Here is a 19774-nt window from a genome sequence, read left to right as displayed (position 1 = left end):
AAAAAAATAGGGCTGTTTTGAGTTTTCACTGTTCTTGTTTTGTAGATTGTTGTACTTTCATCTTTATTAAAGATGTACAAAACTAATCACGCTGCATTTTCGTCCGCCTCTCTTTCACCATAAGAAAACCGTTACACTGTCGTTCTGCCCCTGAACAAGGCAGTTAACCCACAGTTCCTAGGCAGTCATTGAAAATAAGAATGTGTTCTTAACGGACTTGCCTAGTTAAATAAAAGGTATAAAAAATATATATATTTTAATAATTGAAAATCAGCGCCCCAAAATATCGATTTCCGATTGTTATGAAAACTTTAAATCGGCCCTAATTAATCGGCCATTCCGATTAATCTGTCGACCTCTAGTCTCAACATATACACATACATATATCTCTCTAGTCACCCCCAAAACCAATTCTTTCTTTGGCCGCCTCTCCTTCCAGTTCTCTGCTGCCAATGACTGGAACGAACTACAAAAATCTCTGAAACTGGAAACACTTATCTCCCTCACTGGCTTTAAGCACCAACTGTCAGAGCAGCTCACAGATTACTGCACCTGTACATAGCCCACCTATAATTTAGCCCAAACAACTACCCCTTTCCCAACTGTATTTTATTTATTGATTTATTTTGCTCCTTTGCACCCCATTATTTTTATTTCTACTTTGCACATTCTTCCATTGCAAAACTACCATTCCAGTGTTTTACTTGCTATATTGTATTTACTTTGCCACCATGTCCTTTTTTGCCTTTACCTCCCTTCTCACCTCATTTGCTCACATTGTATATAGACTTGTTTATACTGTATTATTGACTGTATGTTTGTTTTATTCCATGTGTAACTCTGTGTCGTTGTATCTGTCGAACTGCTTTGCTTTATCTTGGCCAGGTCGCAATTGTAAATGAGAACTTGTTCTCAACTTGCCTACCTGGTTAAATAAAGGTGAAATAAAATAAATAAAAAATACATCACCCTCCTAAACCAAGCCAATCTATCCTCTCTGCCCTTAGATGTGGTTCACACAGAAGTCATCAGAATCAAAATCAACAACAGTTGATGGCCAACTAACCCTTGTTGATAGGATATTGTGGTGGTGTTCAGATAGGCCCATATCTGTAATGTATTCTATAGGTCTTCTTTAAATTGTATGCTGTCAATGAATGTGACCATATTTGGGGAGAATTTCATTGGAGGCAGTTGTTTAAATTTTGTCTGTTCTACCATGTCAAACGCTGCTGTGGTGAAACTTTAGTGAAGACTGATCGTAATGAGCCCCAAGCATGTCTCTGAATGACATGTTTTTAAATTACACTCAGCTGAGTATGTGTACCTCTACACTCCTCTCTTCCAGTTCTTCCTTTTCCACTGTGAAACAAAAAGAAACCCAACTGCATATTGGGCGGAAAGAAGTTTATCCTAGAAATATTGTTCCCAATTTTTATAAAATACATACAACTGGCCTAGGGTCGTCCGAGTTTGGCCGGCGTAGGCCATCATTGTAAATAAGAATTTGTTCTAAACTGACTTGCCTAGTTAAGTAAAAAATGTTTTATAAAAAAATAGGACCATATATGGTAATGAAACTCCCATGACCTGCAGTATGTTTAGCATCACAGACCACATTACTACAGTTCAGCAGAATTCAATCACAAAGAAGCAGTTAGCTCAGCAAAAAAGAAGGGATTCTGCACTCAGACATCAGCCTAAATAATAGGAGACATCAACAAAACAAGGACATAGTAACACAATGATTCTTCCTAGTAGAGACACAATAGCTAAAAGCTCATTTTGTCATGACATGAGGAACAGAGAGGGTAGTCAAAGCATTACCTGGAGTGATTGTAGGGCCGGGACGATAGCAGTATTGTGATACTCGTTAGTATCGTGGCAAAGAAAAAAAACACAAAGCAGATGAGATGTTTAGGAAAAGAGCCCTAATGTCGCAAACAGACATCATTATGTTGTCATCTAGAATCAAATGTATTTATTTTCCAAGCTACAGCACACAATATTTTACATACAGCAGCTTTTAAAGGACCAAAGAGTTAGGTCTGCTTAGTTTTTTAGTTTTTTTGCCATGGAAAAAAATATTGCTGGTATATTTGCTATCCACCAACAGCTGTTGTTGTGAGTAATACACGCAGTCAGTGCTATTTAGCAAACTGACAATGTAGCCCATGGTCATGAAAGAGTGATGCCATTGCTTATTGTTGAGTACAAAACACAGGCTCAATGAGGATAGGATAGAATAAGATTATAACCCTGCATCCATACACCTAGTAATGGCTTTGACTACTAATTAGCTGAGCCCTACTCTCTTCCTGCCTCTCCTTCATCACACTTCATCACACTTCCAGCAGACTTAATGAAATTGCTTTTTTTTTTACTACCATCGGCTGCTGCACTGGGTCGATACAATCAAGCAAGAGTTGGTCCTGCTTGCTTTGTAGGTGTCCGAAAACACAGAAGAGATACACAAGGATGTTTATGATCTCTACAAGGAAACATGGATGATCCGTCTCTTCATTATTCTAATGTGTGTTTACGCTCTCGCATGGCCATGGACTGACAGAATTGTCCTCAGGATGGTACCTTATGCTGTGCTAAATATGCAGAACAGAAGAGACAGAAAAACTAACACACAGCCATAGATCAGAGCTGAACGTCAGACATCTAATTCATAAGAATTCATGAGAATATTCAATAATACACTGGATGTAATAGTAGTAGAGCCGGGATGATAAACCGGAAAACACTGACCCTACCGATCACTTATCGCAGGCATTTTGCTGATAACGTTCAGAACAATAAGAAGTCTATACTAGAGAAATGTGAAGTTTGAAATTAAATACATTTGCTAATATGGGTGATTGTTAATGGGACAATTGATGGCTTCAACAATCAAAATAGTAGTAGTTGAAATTATCATTTTAAACTGGTGCACATTAATGTTACAAATGTATTGTTCTATTTATTGTTATCACATCAATTCAGGCAGCCTTCTCCAACCAATACTGATAATCTAAAGAGAGACATAAAACAACCTTTTAAAACAACAGCCAGATAGGTGGTACGTTTCTGGAAGTAGGCTCCACCTGTATAGGTGGGTGAAGGGAGGGAAATAGGGGGGAGGAGAAGCAGAGAATAACAGTGAGAAAAAGTTGCACTACCGGTTTCCCTTGTGACCCTGATGAAGTAATGTTTTTTGTGTAACGTCTAACAATGAGTGTTTTAAAATGGATTTGCATTTTTGATACTACCGGTATCCATGTCAGTCAACCAACCTGGACTTCAACAGCAACACTGACAGTAACACTGATTAAAGGTTGAGAGGTTATAACACTACTATAACCCTACTAGTGGTAAAATAAATATGTTGGTAAACGCTCATTACTATTCGCGGTGAGTAAAGTAACGCTACCTATACTTTCAATGCATTTTTCTGCAAAAGGTGGGTAAACACTCGCTCAAAATAAAAATGGTGCGTAATTGCCGTTTGTGTGTTTACCCCCCAACACACCAGCGAATATAACACTGGATATTTTGCCATCATATTATTACAAACATGTCACTTATGATTAAAAAAAAAATGTAAATCTAAATTACAGCTAGGCTAACCTTTGGGCTGTCGACAAACATTTGGACTCAAACTTTCATTGCTAAAACAATATTTTTTCATTATGCCTTTTCTGTGAATTATGAATGTGTTTTGTAACAGTACAGTAGGTTAAAATCATCTTATCTATGGGATAAGTTGGACTCTGAGGGTAGTAAATGGGAGAACTGGTAATGAAAATCAGACGTGAGTAGAGAGAGAAGGTTAACCTGAACAGACTACTCTCCGGGTTCATTAAAATACACTTTATAACTGGTGAAGTAAACACACAGGTAAGATGAAAACCACGTTCCAGTGCTGCTAATATCCCGCCCTGCTATGATGTGTGTCAGCACAATGACTAGTACCTGAGAGGGCCCAAAATCTGTTTTCTCCAGCAGGTGGCGTTTTTCCTTATTTAAAAAACAAGGAGTTTTTGTACGGAGGTCAATGAGAGTGTTGAATTTGGTCAACGAAAAATGGAATGGCCACTTATATCAGAGGCATGCCTGTTCACACGTGTATCTGCCCTTTCATTGGCTATAATGGTCCCATCTGATCTTGCCTCCTCCCTCTCAGGGGGAGTGGGATATGCAAAAATCTAATTTCCAATTTGTTCATGTATGAAATAGGAAAAGTACCCAACTAATTATTATTTAAGTGTCTGCTTCATGGCAAAATTCTTCACTGCTTTTTTAATGTGGCTCACTGTACATTTATGGTTAACTTCCCTTCAGCTACGATACAAATCAGACCAAAACACTGTCTTCTGGTGTCTACAATGAAATGTGTGGGAGTATGAAAGAGCCTTTAGAATATACAAGTCTCTAAGTTGGCTCCGGAAGCAAGTGGCTCATTGACAGCCACCCTATTACCAATTATGACAGGAAAGTACTGCTGGCAAGTCTAATAAATAATGTATGGAGCAGCATTACAGCATTATCTCATAGCTTTCGACATCTTGCAACTGTAAGCAACTCTGGATAAAAGCATCTGCTAAATGACAAAAAGACAGCAGGGGTTCAAACTGTAGAACCCAGTTCCTACATTTGAATATAAAAATGCATTTTATCAAACACAACTATGCTACATTTTATCTCTGAGACCCTCAGGATGACAAATCAGAACAAGATTACTGAATGTAAGTAAATGATCTACAGTTGAAGCCGGAAGTTTACATACACTTAGGTTGGAGTAATTTAAACTTGTTTTTCAACCACTCCACAAATTCCTTGTTAACAAACGGTTAGGACATCTACTTTGTGCATGACAAGTCATTTTTCCAACAATTGTTAACAGACAGAATATTCATCTTATAATTCACTGTATCACAATTTCAGTGGGTCAGAAGTTTACATACACTAAGTTGACTGTGCCTTTAAACAGCTTGGAAAATTCCAGAAAATTATGTCATGGCTTTAGAAGCTTCTGATAGGCTAATTGACATATTTTGAGTCAATTGGATGTGTACCTGTGGATGTATTTCAAGGCCTACCTTCAAACTCAGTGCCTCTTTGCTTGACATCATGGGAAAATCAGAAGAAATCAGCCAAGACCTCAGGAAAAAAAAATTGTAGACCTCCACAAGTCTGGTTCATCATTGGGAGCAATTTACAAATGCCTGAAGGTACCACGTTCATCTGTACAAACAATAGTACGCAAGTATAAACACCATGGGACCACTAAGCTGTCATACCACTCAGGAAGGAGACGCATTCTGTCTCCTAGAGATGAACGTACTTTGGTGCGAAAAGTGCAAATCAATCCCAGAACAACAACAAAGGACCTTGTGAAGATGCTGGAGGAAACAAGTACAAAAGTATCTATATCTGCAGTAAAGCGAGTCCGATATCGACATAACCTAAAAGGCCGCTCAGCGAGGAGGAAGCCACTGCTCCAAAACCGCCATAAAAAAAGCCAGACTACGGTTTGCAACTGCACATGGGGACAAAGATGGTCCTTTTTGAGAAATGTCCTCTGGTTTGATGAAAGAAAAATAGAACTGTTTGGCCATAATGATGATCGTTATGTTTGGAGGAAAAATGGAGAGGCTTGCAAGCCGAAGAACACCATCTCAACCGTGAAGCACGGGGGTGGCAGCATCATGTTGTGGGGGTGCTTTGCTGCAGAAGGGACTGGTACACTTCACAAAATAGATGGCTTCATGATGCAGGAAAATTATGTGGATGCATTGAAGCAACATCTCAAGACATCAGTCAGGAAGTTAAAGCTTGGTTGCAAATGGGTCTTCCAAATGGACAATAACACCAAGCATACTTCCAAAGTTGTGGCAAAATGGCTTAAGGACAAAAAAGTGCACAAGCAGAGCAACATAGGACAAGCAAGACATAGGATACAGACAGAGCAACATAACACAAAAAGCAACAAGACAAAATCCATAAAAGCAACAAAGTGTTTCCACACCTAACAAGCTACAGACAACAGACAACATGGAAAGCGGCAATACACAGCTAGGGATTATGTTTACAAATCTGATTGACCTTTAGCCATGTCTTCATGTTTTTTGTGAAAGTGTGATAGGTGGTTCAGTTATGTGTGTCTGATGGCAGTGTATTCCAGACATGGGAAGCTCTCACAGAGAAAGCGGATTTACTAAAGGTACTTTTCCTTAAGGAACTATACAGTCACCTCTCATGGCAGACCTTGTGGATCCGCTGCCATGTGTTTGGGATTTCTGTTTTTTTTTTAATACTGAGTGGAGGGGTAGCCAGGCCATTTAGGATCTTGAATACAAGACATGCGTAGGTGTATTGCACAAGATTTTCCCAACTCAGGAGCTCATGCTTTCTGAGGATGTAACCGTGATGATGGCTACTGGGCTTCCAATCAAGCACTTTGAGAGGCTGTTTGTAGAGAGACTGAATGGGATTTAATGTTGTACAGCAAGCTTGGGCCCAACTAGTCAAGCAGTATGTTAAGTGGGGGAGTATCATAGATTTGAAGTACAGTTTTGCTACCTCTGTAGTCAAATCAAATCGGAAATGAGCTAGGTTGAATTTGGTTATTTGAATTACCTTTTTCACCTGCTTTTTAAAAGAGCGGTTGGAATCAAGTATGATGCCAAGGTACTTAAAATCAGATAACACCTGGAGATTCTCCCCTGACACATAGACATCTGACTCAGTAGCATCTGTTGCCCTCTTTGTGAAGAACATGCAGACAGTTTTTTTCACATTGAAATGCAGACAAGAGTCACTGAGCCACTTTGTAGCCTGGACCATTACAGTAGTGAGTTCTTGTGCAGCTTGTTGTTTGCTCTTTGCATGCACATATATCACTGTATAATCGGCATACATTTCAACTTCAGACCCAGTACAAACAGAAGGCAGATCATTAATGTACAGGCTGAACAGGAGGGGCCCCAGTATTGACCCTTGGAGCACGCCCACATCATAGCTAAGAGTGGGCGACAGCTCATTACTCACTCTGACACATTCAAGGTATGATTTCATCCATCTCATGCACATGGTGCGCATTTACTTTGAAGACTGAGGCTATTATGCTTGAAGTTACAGTTATAACAGTGTCCAAGTACTACTGTGGTTATTTGATCATAATGTAGGCCTATCAGAGTGGCTACAAAACAATGGAGAAAATGCATCCCATAACATTTTTAACATGGAAATAGCTGTTCTATCATTTAGCCTACAGTAGCTGCCAATGTGAGGTGTTCAATGTAGGCCTACAATCCATGAGATTTAAAAAAAAAAAACATGTACAGTAGGGATTGACATTCACCTGTACACTTGTCCTTCAGACAAGGTGGTGACTGAAAATGTTGTTGTTTGATGCAAGAAACCACTTTACAAAATAAAATTCATTATTATTCCCATACCATTATTACAGAGAATCAGACAAATTATGCTACCGTCTGCATATTTATTGGCTACTTAGTTTATTCAAGCCCGTCTCCAAATACAACACTGTCCCTTTAAGAAATAAAAAAAGCTCTTTACCTGACTTGTTTTTCAAAGCTGGCTAGACGCACACATTTTGTGCTCTTGTAGGAAGCAACCACTCCCCCATTGCTAACTAGAAATTTGCTTTAACTCGGCTAATAACTCACTTAATAGCAAAGATTATGAACAAATGTGCACGTGGCTACATGCAGCTCTCACTCTCATCTCAAAACAAGCGCATCTACTCACGACCACTCCTGCTGTAACACAGTCCAGTTCAAAGTGAATGGCACAGATCCAAATGGCAATGGTCTATTTACAGATAGGGACACAGCAGCTCTGACTGGTTATGGTGCACTGGTCTGTGTAGAGTATGGGCCTGAGTCGTGCCTGTCAATGCAATAGAATCTTTCTCCAATGCGCTCTGCCTATAAGAAAATATCTTGCATAGATCGTTTTGTTTTGGTATGTTGCATTGAAAATGGCTAATATTGCATTGATTCGATCACAATTCCCACAGTAAAGGGAAACGTAGATAGTGTTAACTACTTCCAGTGTCACAGAGAGGGAACATTGGAAGTAACTACTACATAAGTAGAACAATATTGAGGAATAGGTGTAACCTGCATGTTTAGACAATAGACGTAACTGAAAAAGCCATTTCCTCAACAAGTAAAAAGTTTCTAAAGAGTTCTAAAGAAAACAAAAGCTATTTTTGTCTGATTCCTGATTCTGTTCTTCTCAATCCAATAACTTCAAAGACATCTCTTTTTCAACAATTTAAATAGGTTTCTTCCTGAAATGAGTAATTCGGGTGATGCTGCACACAAATATCCTATGTTAATCAATGCATAGGCCTACACCACAAGGAATTATAATAACAATGGTAACCAAATACAATTTCTTTGCTTAGGCATAATATTCATAATACTTATTTTAAACACATCAATCAAAGTCAAATAGTATGCCGGTAGCATATCTATTGTCTGTACTGTAAACATCACAAATTCCACAAAGGGTATCCACAGTTTTCAGTCAGCATTTGTCCTAAAGGCTCTATGCTTTTGAGTATATCAACAGGAGATGCTTAATTCAATCTCAATGAAAATCAAGGATAGCCAAAGATGTGTGAAATGGGTAAGTGCTAGGAGTGAAAAGTGGGAATCTGAAAGGACCACATTTGTGTATTGGTGTCAGCTCAAGTATTTGTTGCATGTTCATTCAACTGTGGGGGCCCCATGTTTGGATAACTAGTGTTGTCTAATGTGTTACTGCATACAGTATACTACCTCCAGAAATAGAATATCCACATAATTCATGATTACCACAAACCAATTTCTTCACAAAGCAACTTCAGCAAAAATTGCAATTATGCCAATGTTCAAAACTCACTGTTGCCTGAGAGATCAAATCACAGAATATGAATGGTTTAGCTTGCTCATTTCTCCTTTCATAAAATAATAAAAAGTATTTATTCTAGCAAAAGACTTGTCAGTATTGAAAAATATTTATTTTATTATTATGGACACAACTAGGTCATGCAGTAGTCCACAGGGCTAGAAGATAAGCAAGTACAACAGGGGCGTATTCATTACGCCAATTCTGTTGCTAAACGTTTCTTAAACGGGAGCATGCGGAACGAAACAGGGAGAGACCGATCTGCATTTGTCCAATAGAAACACTCGTTTTAGGTGTAAACCTGTTTGATTAATGACTACAGCCAGATACCAGAACGAAACTTGCTCGTACACCTGTCAATCAAGCTGCAATGACACATCCGAGGAAAGACTCACTGGGACTGCGCTCGAGGCTCGATTTCTTATTTAACACTTGTCATTTCATCTGCATTGAAATACAGGACATCGCAGCGGGGAATTCGCTACAATGGCGAATTCTACAATTCAATCCTATTGTCACTATAGATATGATGGCCCAAAATGTTACAATTATGTATCAATGATGTAACAATAAATCAAACTGTATCTATAGCAATAGGATAACAAATGTATAGAGAGCCAATGACTGTACAAATCACTCACCTTTGAATATAACTCGTTTACGGACATGGTCCAACAACAAGAGCACTCTCCAACAATATCACGAAACTACGGGAGCATGGAGAAGCACCGCACTATTTATAAACGATAATATCTCATCATTGTTGATAATCTCAAAGTTTTTTCATCTAATTAGAATTGTCATATTCCCGAATTCCAGAGTTGAGCTAAATGTGTTTGCCACTTCTGACCCCTTTCCTGGTGACCGCAGGTGTCTTCCCTTGGATGAGTTGTCGAACAACTCAGTTTTGCTTGATCACCCTCATATTCCTCAAAAATGAAAAACGCCAAAGATTTACGACTTGATATGGATATGCTACCCAGCCCAATGTAGGCTACAAGTGCAAATACATACACTATAAATAGTTTAATAATAGCTTGCCTTTAGTTAATCACCGTCATACCCATGGACTCAGTCATGTTGACTGGCAATTTACAGAGCCGCATGCACGTTCAGAGTCCGCTCGAGACCCCATCTGGCTCATCAGCGCACTACAATGTATTCGACACTCTAAATTAGAAAGACCAGTGGGGGGATAACCAGGACACAATAAACATTTGGGAAGGGGGGGGGGGGTTGTTCCTAATAATGAATGCCATAATTTTATCTAATTAGATATTTCCTGAACTCAGTGGACAGTAACTTAGTTCAAGGCTGGCATTGACAAGTCCTAAGTGTTATCTAATTGATTGTAGTACAATATGTGACTTGAACTAGGCTGATTCCTGAAGCCTATGAAAATGTAATGCTTGAACTTTGATATTAGTGACAGTTGAAAGATTACACACATTTGGGGACATTAGACTTCATAAAACACAGCATAATTAATACCTCCTCTCCCGCATTTAGTCCCACTATGATCAACAACATCACAAAATACAACATGTAACGTAGGTCTAAAGTCGTATGTTACCTGGCAATAAACTTCATAGTCAATCTTCTCCTCTTGTTTTTTCGCTATGGTGTTAGGTTCTTTCTGTTGCCTTTTCATGATGGTGTTATATTCCTTAGATATGTACTAGAAGATTCTGCTACTCTATTCAGAGTTAGCTGTGATTATTCCATGTTCCAGGTCATACTGTTCTCAATACTTTCTTGCCAGTAGGCTATCTGGGAGTTGAAGCTTTGCTTGAGCAATATTTCAAGCCTGCCTGAGCAGAAGCCAGAACAAAACACTTTGTTTCAATAGCAGGCCATGACTCCTCCACTCCCAAACCACTCCTTCTGCAGGTATGGGGTGTTGACTGGCTTCACCTGGAATTAGACAAAAGACATTCCACCCATCAAAATCATTAAAGACAACAGATAAGATCACAGATGGTCAAAAGGAAAACGTGTTATTTGTCAATGTGGTTTCCAAAAATTCAATCCAGGTCTTGTATCGGAATACATATATATTTTTTTAACGTTCTACAATTTGTATGCATTCTACTGAAGTTCATAATGAACTGGTATACATAACTCGTACTTATAAGGACAAGGGTTTGTGTTATTATGAAAAAGGCCTAAAACAGTTAGTTACCAAGATGGATAGATATTCCTCAGTCAGTACTTGTGAAATGTTTTCCACATCAATCCATTTGGAGAGGTGTGTATACAAAACTCGTTCCACAGCAACAGCAGGTGATCCTAATGTTGGGGCTAACACCATGGGTTGCTTTGGGAAACGTCACTGATAATTAGTATGACTCAATGCTTTGAAAGGGTGTTTCCTGATCATGCCACTAACAGCATGTTCTGATAGGTCAGACTGACCGCTGAAGTCCTATCATCTGCTCAACTGCCTACTGGTATTTCATAAAAGGTATGTGTCATGTAATGAGTCTAAGCATAACAATAGCCTCAATGGCAGTATGGCACTAAAATTCAGTCAGTCTAGTTGGGTGATACAATAAGCTTTTAGTCCAATTCTTATTTCTGGCACCACTGTTTCACACCTTAATTAACATGCTAAGTACTGGCACATCAGACCTCTTGACTTTTTCCACATTTTGTTACGTTACAGCCTTATTCTACAATTGATGAAATAAAATCAATAAACACACAATACGTCATAAGACATTTTTGCAAATGTATAAAAAAACGGAAATACTTTATTTACATAAGTATTCAGACCCTTTGCTATGAGACTTGAACTTGAGCTCAGGTTCAGCCTGGCCAAACTGGGGAGAAGGGCATTGGTCAGGGAGGTGACCAAGAACCAGATGGTCACTCTGATAGAGCTCCAGAGTTCCTCTGTGGAGTTGGGAGAACCTTCCAGAAGGGCAACCATCTCTGCAGCACTCTACCAATCAGGCCTTTATGGTAGAGTGGCCAGACAGACGTCACTCCTCAGTGAAAGACACATGACAGCCTGCTTTGAGTTTGCCAAAAGGCACCTAAAGGACTCAGACCATGAGGAACAAGATTCTATGGTCTGATGAAACTAAGATTGAACTGTTTGGCCTGAATGGCAAGCGTCACATCTGGAGGAATCCTGGCACCATCCCTACAGTGAAGCATGGTGGTGGCACCATCATGCAGTGGGGTTGTTTTTCAGCTGCATAGACTGGGAGACTAGTCAGGATTGAGGGAAAGATGAATGGAGCAAAGTACAGAGAGATCCTTGATGAAAACTGGGGCGAAGGTTACAATTCCAACAGGACAACGACCCTAAGCACACAGTCAAGACAACACAGGAATGGCTTCTGGACAAGTCCCTTAATGTCCTTGAGTGGCTCAGCCAGAGCCCGGACTTGAACCTGATTGAACATATCTGGATAGACTTGAAAATAATTGTGCAGCAACGCTCCCCATCCAACTTGACAGAGCTTAAGAGGATCTGCAGAGAATAATGGGAGAAACTCCCCAAATACAGGTGTGCCAAGCTTGTAGCGTCATACCCAATAAGACTTGAGGCTATAATCGCTGCCAAAGGTGCTTCAACAAAGTACTGAGTGAAGGGTCTGAATTCTTATGTAAATGTGATATTTCCGTTTTTTAAATTGTTGATAAATTTGCATTATGGGGTATTGTGTGTAGATTGATGAGGGGGGGGGGGACTGTTGTATCCATTTTAGAATAAGGCTGTAACGTAACAAATTGTGGGAAAAGGGGTCTGAATACTTTCTGAATGCACTGGATTAGCACATGATGCATTACCTTAAATATCTCACACACTCTACAAGATTGTCTTTCTTTCTCTGCTTTCACTCGCTGTTGCTATATCCAGAGAATGCAACTTAATTAAACACAAGAGCACTTAAGCTCATGACACAATGTATTTCACACACTTTATCCCTGTATTACCCAACAATGTTTTGCTTGCCATCATCAAGTGAGATTACATTACAGTACAATGACATCCAGACAGACACTCCTTTATTCATGTACATGCAGGCAGGCCTCCAACTCCACAGTAATATAACGCCGCACACCAACTCGGTGCCGGTACCCCCTGTATATAGCCTCTTCACTGTTATTTTATTATTATTATATATTTTATTATTATTATTATTATATTATTTATTATTGTGTTACTTTTCTTTACTTTAGTTTATTTAGTAAATATAACTGCATTGTTGGTTAAGGGCTTGTAAGTAAGCGTTTCACGGTAAGGTCTACCTGTTGTATTCGGCGCATGTGACAAATCTAATTTGTATGATTGTGCAATTGCAAATTGATTTATCCTTAAATAGGTCAATTTAATATTCAAACAATGTGCTCAAATAGGAGTTTTTCAAATTGAACATTGACATTTTTTATTTACAGCTCTATTTCCTGGACAAAATATAAACAGCTTAATTCCTGGACAAAATATAAACAGCTTACTTCCTGGACAAAATATAAACAGATTAATTCCTGGACAAAATATAAACAGCTTAATTCCTGGGCAAAATATAAACAGCTTACTTCCTGGGCAAAATATAAACAGCTTAATTCCTGGGCAAAATATAAACAGCTTAATTCCTGGACAAAATATAAACAGCTTAATTCCTGGGCAAAATATAAACAGCTTAATTCCTGGGCAAAATATAAACAGCTTAATTCCTGGGCAAATCCTCCATCAATGAATGCAATAGCACCCTGCCAACGAGCAAAATAGAACATTTCTTTCCTGAACTCATGAGTAAGCATCATGAGCAAACTTGTTTTATTTGCATTTTATATCACTATACCATTTTCAGAGAAACATGGACAGCTAATTTGTCTTAAGAGGATTACAGCGTAACGCGTTTGCCAGAGATGTGTTTTTATGAGGTTAGACATCGTTAAACAGGGTTAGGTGTGTGTGCATGTGGGTGTGTGATAGTTAGAAATAAGTGTTTGTGTACTTTAACTGAGTTACGAATGGTGTGTGTGCATGTAATGTGTATCTGAGTATGTGTTCGCTGCCGAGCCAGGCCTTAAATGCATTTTGGGGCGGCAGGGTAGCCTAGTGGTTAGAGCGTTGGACTAGTAACCGGAAGGTTGCAAGTTGAAATCCCGGAGCTGACAAGGTACGAATCTGTCGTTCTGCCCCTGAACAGGCAGTTAACCCACTGTTCCTAGGCCGTCATTGAAAATAAGAATTTGTTCTTAACTGACTTGCCTAGTTAAATAAAGGTAAAATAAATCAAATACATTTGCTTTACTTCACAGGTTGTTCCAAGTAAGCATGGGGAAGATCTCCTGCATCTTCCTGTTGTACTGCTCCTGGTAGACCAGGCCCTGCTGGTACTCCTGGTAGACCAGGCCCTGCTGGTGCTCCTGGTAGACCAGGCCCTGCCGGTGCTTCTGGTAGACCAGGCCATGCTGGCGCTCCTGCTCTGTCTGAACCCTTCCCTCATCACTCAACTGCTGCTGGGCCAGCAGGTCTGCTTGGAACCCCTGACAGCCCTGTCTCAGACCGGGAAAGGAAAGCAGAGATATGTATTGATTGGGAAGACTTTTGCTGTGTATAAAAGAGGGTTGGATATATAGAGGTAAAAAAATGTATGTGTATTGCTGTGAGAGGACAACTGTCAGAATATTTGTATCTTCCTCATCTAGCAGTTTGTTCAGCTCTACTCTCTCCCTGGCCAGCTGGGCTTGTTTCTGCATGTTCAGATCCACTAAGTTAAAAGCACAAACATACAAGCACACACACCATGATACCACATTCCAGGGCACATTCTCAGAGCATGCGCAGAACAGCTGGCAGGCATATTCACGATCATTTTCAACCTCCCCTTGTCCCAGTCTGTAATCCCCACGTTTTAAGATGACCACAACCTTCCCTGTCCCCAAGAACTAAGGCTTCATACCACAATGACTACCGCCCTGTAGAGCTTACTTCTGTAATCATGAAGTGCTTTGAGAGGCTGGTTATGGCACACATTAACTCCACCATCCCAGACATCCTAGACCCACTCCAATTTGCATACCGCTCCAACAGATCCATAGATGACACAATCTCAATTTCTCTCCACACTGACCTCACCCACCTAGATAAGAGGAATATCTATGTGAGAATGTTGTTGATTGACTACAGCTCAGCGTTCAACACCATTGCCCCCTCTAAGCTCGTCATCTAGCTTAGGACCCTGGGACTGAACCCCTCCCTCTGCAACTGGATCCTGGATTTCCTGATAGGCTGACCCAGGTGGTGAGGGTAGGCAACAACACCTCCACCATGCGTATTCTTAACACAGGGGCCCCGCAAGGGTGTGTGCTTAGTGCCGTCCTGTACTCCCTGTTCACCCATGACTGTGTGGCCACACACGGTTCCAACACCATTATGAAGTTTGCTGACAACACAACGGGGGTAGGCCTGATCACCGGTGACGATCAGTCAGCCTACAGGGAGGAGGTCAGTGACCTGGCAGTGTGGTGCCAGAGCAACAACTGCTCCCTCAATGTCAGCAAGACCGTGGACTACAGGAAACAAGGGGGTGAGTACGCCCCCATCCACATCGACGGGGCGACAGTGGACCAGATAGACAGCTTCAAGTTTCTCGGTGTCCAAATCACTAAAGACTTAAAATGGTCCAAACACACGCAGTCGTGAAGAAGGCACAACAGTGCTTCTTCCTCCTCAGGAGGTTAGAAAAGTTAGGCATGGGCCCTCAAATCCTGGAAAGGTTCTACAGCTGTACCATTGACAGCATATTGACTGGTTGCATCACTGCTTGGTATGGCAATAGCACCGCACTTGATCGCATGGCGCTACAGAGGGTTTTGCGGACAGCCCCAGTACATTACTGGGGCCAAGCTCCCTGCCATCCAGGACCTCTCTATCAGGCAGTGTGAAAAGAAGTCCCGGAAAATCATCAAAGACCCCAACCACCCAAGCTATAGACTATTTTCTCTGCTGCCGCACAGCAAGAGGTGCCAGTCTGACACCAACAGGCTCTTGAACAGCTTCTATTCTCAAACAATACGACCATTAAATACAATGCATTCTGAAAGTATTCAGAACCCTTCCCTTTTTCTGCATTTTGTTACATTACAACCTAATTCTAAAATGGATTAAATAAATGTTTTTCCTCATAAATCTACACACCATACCCCATAATGACAAAGCGAAAACAGGTTTTTATACATTTTAGCAAATTTATACAAAATAAAAAACAGAAATACCTGATTTACATAAGTATTCAGACCCTTTGCTATGAGAATTGAAATTGAACTCTATTCTATTGATCATCCTTGAGATGTTTCTACAACTTGATTGGAGTCCAACTGTGGTCATTTCAATTGATTGGACATGATTTGGAAAGGCACACACCTGTCTATATAAGGTCCCACAGTTGACAGTGCATGTCAGAGCAAAATCCAAGCCATGAGGTCAAAGGAAATGTCCGTAGAGCTCAGTGACAGGATTGTGCCGAGGCATAGATCTGGGGAAGGGTACCAAAACATTTCTGAAGCATTGAAGGTCCATCATTAAATGGAAGAATTTTGGAACCACCAAGACTCTTCCTAGAGCTGGCCGCCTGACCAAACAGAGCAATCTGGGGAGAAGAGTCTTGGTCATGGAGGTGACCAAGAACCCAATTGTTACTCTGACAGAGCTCCAAAGTTCATCTGTGGAGATGGGAGAACCTTCCAGAAGGACAACCATCTCTGCAGCACTCCACCAATCAGGCCTTTATGGTAGAGTGGTCTGACGGAAGCCCCCCCTCAGTAAAAAGCACATGACAGCCCATTTGGAGTTTGCCAAAAGGCACCTGAAGGACTCTCAGACCAAGTCTCTGAATGTCTTTGGTCTGATGAAACCAAGACTGAACTTTTTGACCTGAATGCCAAGTGTTACGTCTGGAGGAAACCTGGCACCATCCCTGCGGTGAAGCATGTGGTGGCAGCATAATGCTGTGGGGATGTTTTTCAGCGGCAGGGACTGGGAGACTAGTCAGGATCGAGGCAAAGATGAATGGAGCAAAGTACAGAGAGATCCTTGCTGAAAACCTGCTCCAGAGCGCTCAGGACCTGAGACTTGGGCGAGGGTTCACCATCCAACAGGACAACGACCCTAAGCACACAGCCAAGACAATGCAGGAGTGGCTTTGGGACAAGTCTCTGAATGTCCTTGAAGGGCCCAGCCAGAACCTGGACTTGAACCCGGTCGAAGATCTCTGGAGACCTGAAAATAGCTGTGCAGCAACGCTTCCCATCCAACCTGACAGCGCATAAGAGGATCTGCAGAGAAGAATGGGAGAAACTCCCCAAATACATGTGTGACAAGCTTGTAGCGTCATACCCAAGAAGGCTCGAGGCTGTAATCGCTGCCAAAGGTGCTTCAACAAAGTACTGAGTAAATGGTCTGAATACTTATGTAAATGTGATATTTCACTTTTTATTTTTAATACATTAGCAACAATGTCTAAAAATCAGTTTTTGCTTTGTCATTGTGGGGTATTGTGTGTAGATTGATGGGGGGGGAACAATTTAATACATTTTTGAATAAGGCTGTAACGTAACAGAATGTGGAAAAAGTGAAGGGGTCTGAATACTTTCTGAATGCATTGTAGCTAACAAAATAGTTACACGGTCCGAGTATACTTTGTATCTTTATTGACCTACTTGCACTCTCTCTATGCACACTCACAGGGCCTTATTCTTATTTCTTTTGTGTTTTGTCAAGTAATACATTTTTATTGACTATTGCATTGTTGGGTTTTGAGTTTGCAAGAAAGGCATTTCATTAAAAGTTGAAAGTTGAACTTGAAAGGGACAGATCTACAGACAGCTCTCCTTTCGTCCCTTTCCTTACATTTCTCCTGGATCTGCAGGTGGCCTGTCCATCACGTCCTTCATCAGCCTATCCCTGGCCTACGGACCGAGGTCTTCTTCAGCTCTATCAGCTGCTCTGTCTACACCTCCTGTCTCTTCTGCTCCTCAAGCTGATTGGCCAGGTACAGCTGGTACCTACTCTGCTCCACTCGCAGCTCAAGCTGTAAAAACACACTCAGTCAGTGGTCCTCTGCCTCTTTTAGTTAAATAAGATTTACTATTGCGTGCCAAACAGACTGACAATGTGGTAATTTAACATGATAATACCACTTGACGTTGCCACCTTCCTCGTGACCTCACCCTGTTTCTCATACCTGTCCTCCGTCAGCAGCTGCTCCAGGATGCTCATGTCAGGGCCAGCTCGTCCTGCTGCTCTCTGGCCAGGAGCTTCATCTCCAGCTTCAGAAAGTGGTTCAGCAGCCTGCGCCGGTTCTCCTGACCCTGGAGCTTCTGATGGTATTCTCTTTGTTCCTCCAAACGCAGCATATCTCTCTGCTCCCCCTGGCACACACAAAGAGCAAGATCCAGAGGGCCCAATCGGTGATCACAGAGCAAAATACAGAGTACCCAATTAGTGATCACAGAGCAAAATACAGATGGCCCAATTAGTGATCACAGAGCAAAATACAGAGGGCCCAATTAGTGATCACAGAGCAAAATACAGATGGCCCAATTAGTGATCACAGAGCAAGATACAGAGGGCCCAATCAGTGATCACAGAGCAAGATACAGAGGGCCCAATTAGTGATCACAGAGCAGAAATACACAGATTCAGAGAGAAACATGTCAGCTACCGGCTGAATTAGCCTACGAGTAGCTGGGCCTCCTCCTCTTTGAGCTGCTTGGCTTGTTCTCTCCGCTGCTCAGAGGCCTCCATCTGAACACGCAGGTTGGCCAGCTGCTGCAGGTTACTCTTCCACCTCCTCTTTCTGCTGCTGCGCCTCCTGTCGTAGTTGCACAGCCCACTCTCTACCAACCTTGTCCTGTCTGCGTCGAGTCTGTTCAGTCAGCAGCTCCTCACTCTGCTCTCTGAACATTTTCCATTTAAAATTAGAACCTATCGGTATGGAGGTATTTACACAGATTTAAAAAACTGCAAGATTGGCAACTAGAAACACCCTAAAGGTGTTCCCTCTACCCGAATAGCTGTTCTAGCTTGTTTTCCACCACTCTCTACCTTTTACTCTGCCTTCTCTCTTGCAGTAATTTGGCTCTCTCACGCATCTTGGCTTGTCTCTCCAGCACTCTCAGGAGCTCCTTCTCCTCTGCCTCCAACATACACTATATGTACAAAAGTATGTGATCACCCCTTCAAATGAGTGGATTTGGCTATTTGCTGACAGGTGTATAAAATCGAGCACACAGCCATACAATCTCCATAGACAAACATTGACATCGCCCTCTGGAATATGTAGTGAGGTTTAGTAATCATGGTTGTGGGCCAGCTGTTTCTCCTGAACAAGTGACCTGGCCAAGGAATCCTCCAAGCCCTAGTTATTTGCTTTAACTAAAACATCTGGGCTCTCAAGTGGTGCAGCAGCCTAAGGCACTGCATCTCAGTGCAAGAGGGGTCACTGCAAGAGGGGCGCATGATTGGTCCAGCGTCGTCCGGGATTGACGACGCTGGTAAGCCGTCATTGTAAATAAGAATTTGTTCTGAGCTGACTTGCCTAGTTAAATAAATGTTAAATAAAATAAAAAAGTTTTGGAACTGTTTCATAGGGACCTTGACGAGAAGTCTCGTCGGGTTTGTTGATAGAACTAGTAAAATGTTACCATGACAACTACTGCAGGAGTGGATAGGAGAAGATTCTTTGATCTCGAGAGACCTCTAATGGAGGTTTAGTGCTTAGGCATTTGCTCATGCTGTACATTGCCTATCAAAACATTTTCTCTGTCATCTAAATATTTCACATAATGGCAACATATCAAGTAAGCAGAGAGAAGTGCATTTAAATAAATTAAAGTACAG

At 41.2% G+C, this 19774-nt stretch overlaps 1 protein-coding gene and 1 pseudogene across 2 annotated transcripts in view; both read right to left on the bottom strand.

The window, feature by feature from the left end:
- Positions 1-10730, bottom strand: part of LOC115105868 (unconventional myosin-Vb-like) — a 92644-nt gene extending 81914 nt beyond the window's left edge. Inside the window, exon 1 of one of the 2 annotated variants that reach the window (XM_029628323.2) lies at positions 10484-10730. In XM_029628323.2, coding sequence (XP_029484183.1) covers positions 10484-10561 — 78 coding nt within the window. In that variant the 5' untranslated portion in view covers positions 10562-10730. The remainder of the gene's footprint in view (positions 1-10483) is intronic. The other variant, XM_029628322.2, reaches the window with a different exon arrangement.
- A 2550-nt stretch (positions 10731-13280) lies between these two features.
- On the bottom strand, positions 13281-19080 carry LOC135563902 (cilia- and flagella-associated protein 53-like; annotated as a pseudogene).
- Positions 19081-19774: the final 694 nt, after the last annotated feature.

This window comes from Oncorhynchus nerka, linkage group LG22 (genome assembly GCF_034236695.1).
Source record: "Oncorhynchus nerka isolate Pitt River linkage group LG22, Oner_Uvic_2.0, whole genome shotgun sequence".
NCBI lineage: Eukaryota > Metazoa > Chordata > Actinopteri > Salmoniformes > Salmonidae > Oncorhynchus > Oncorhynchus nerka.
This window is presented reverse-complemented; position numbering and strand designations above follow the sequence as displayed.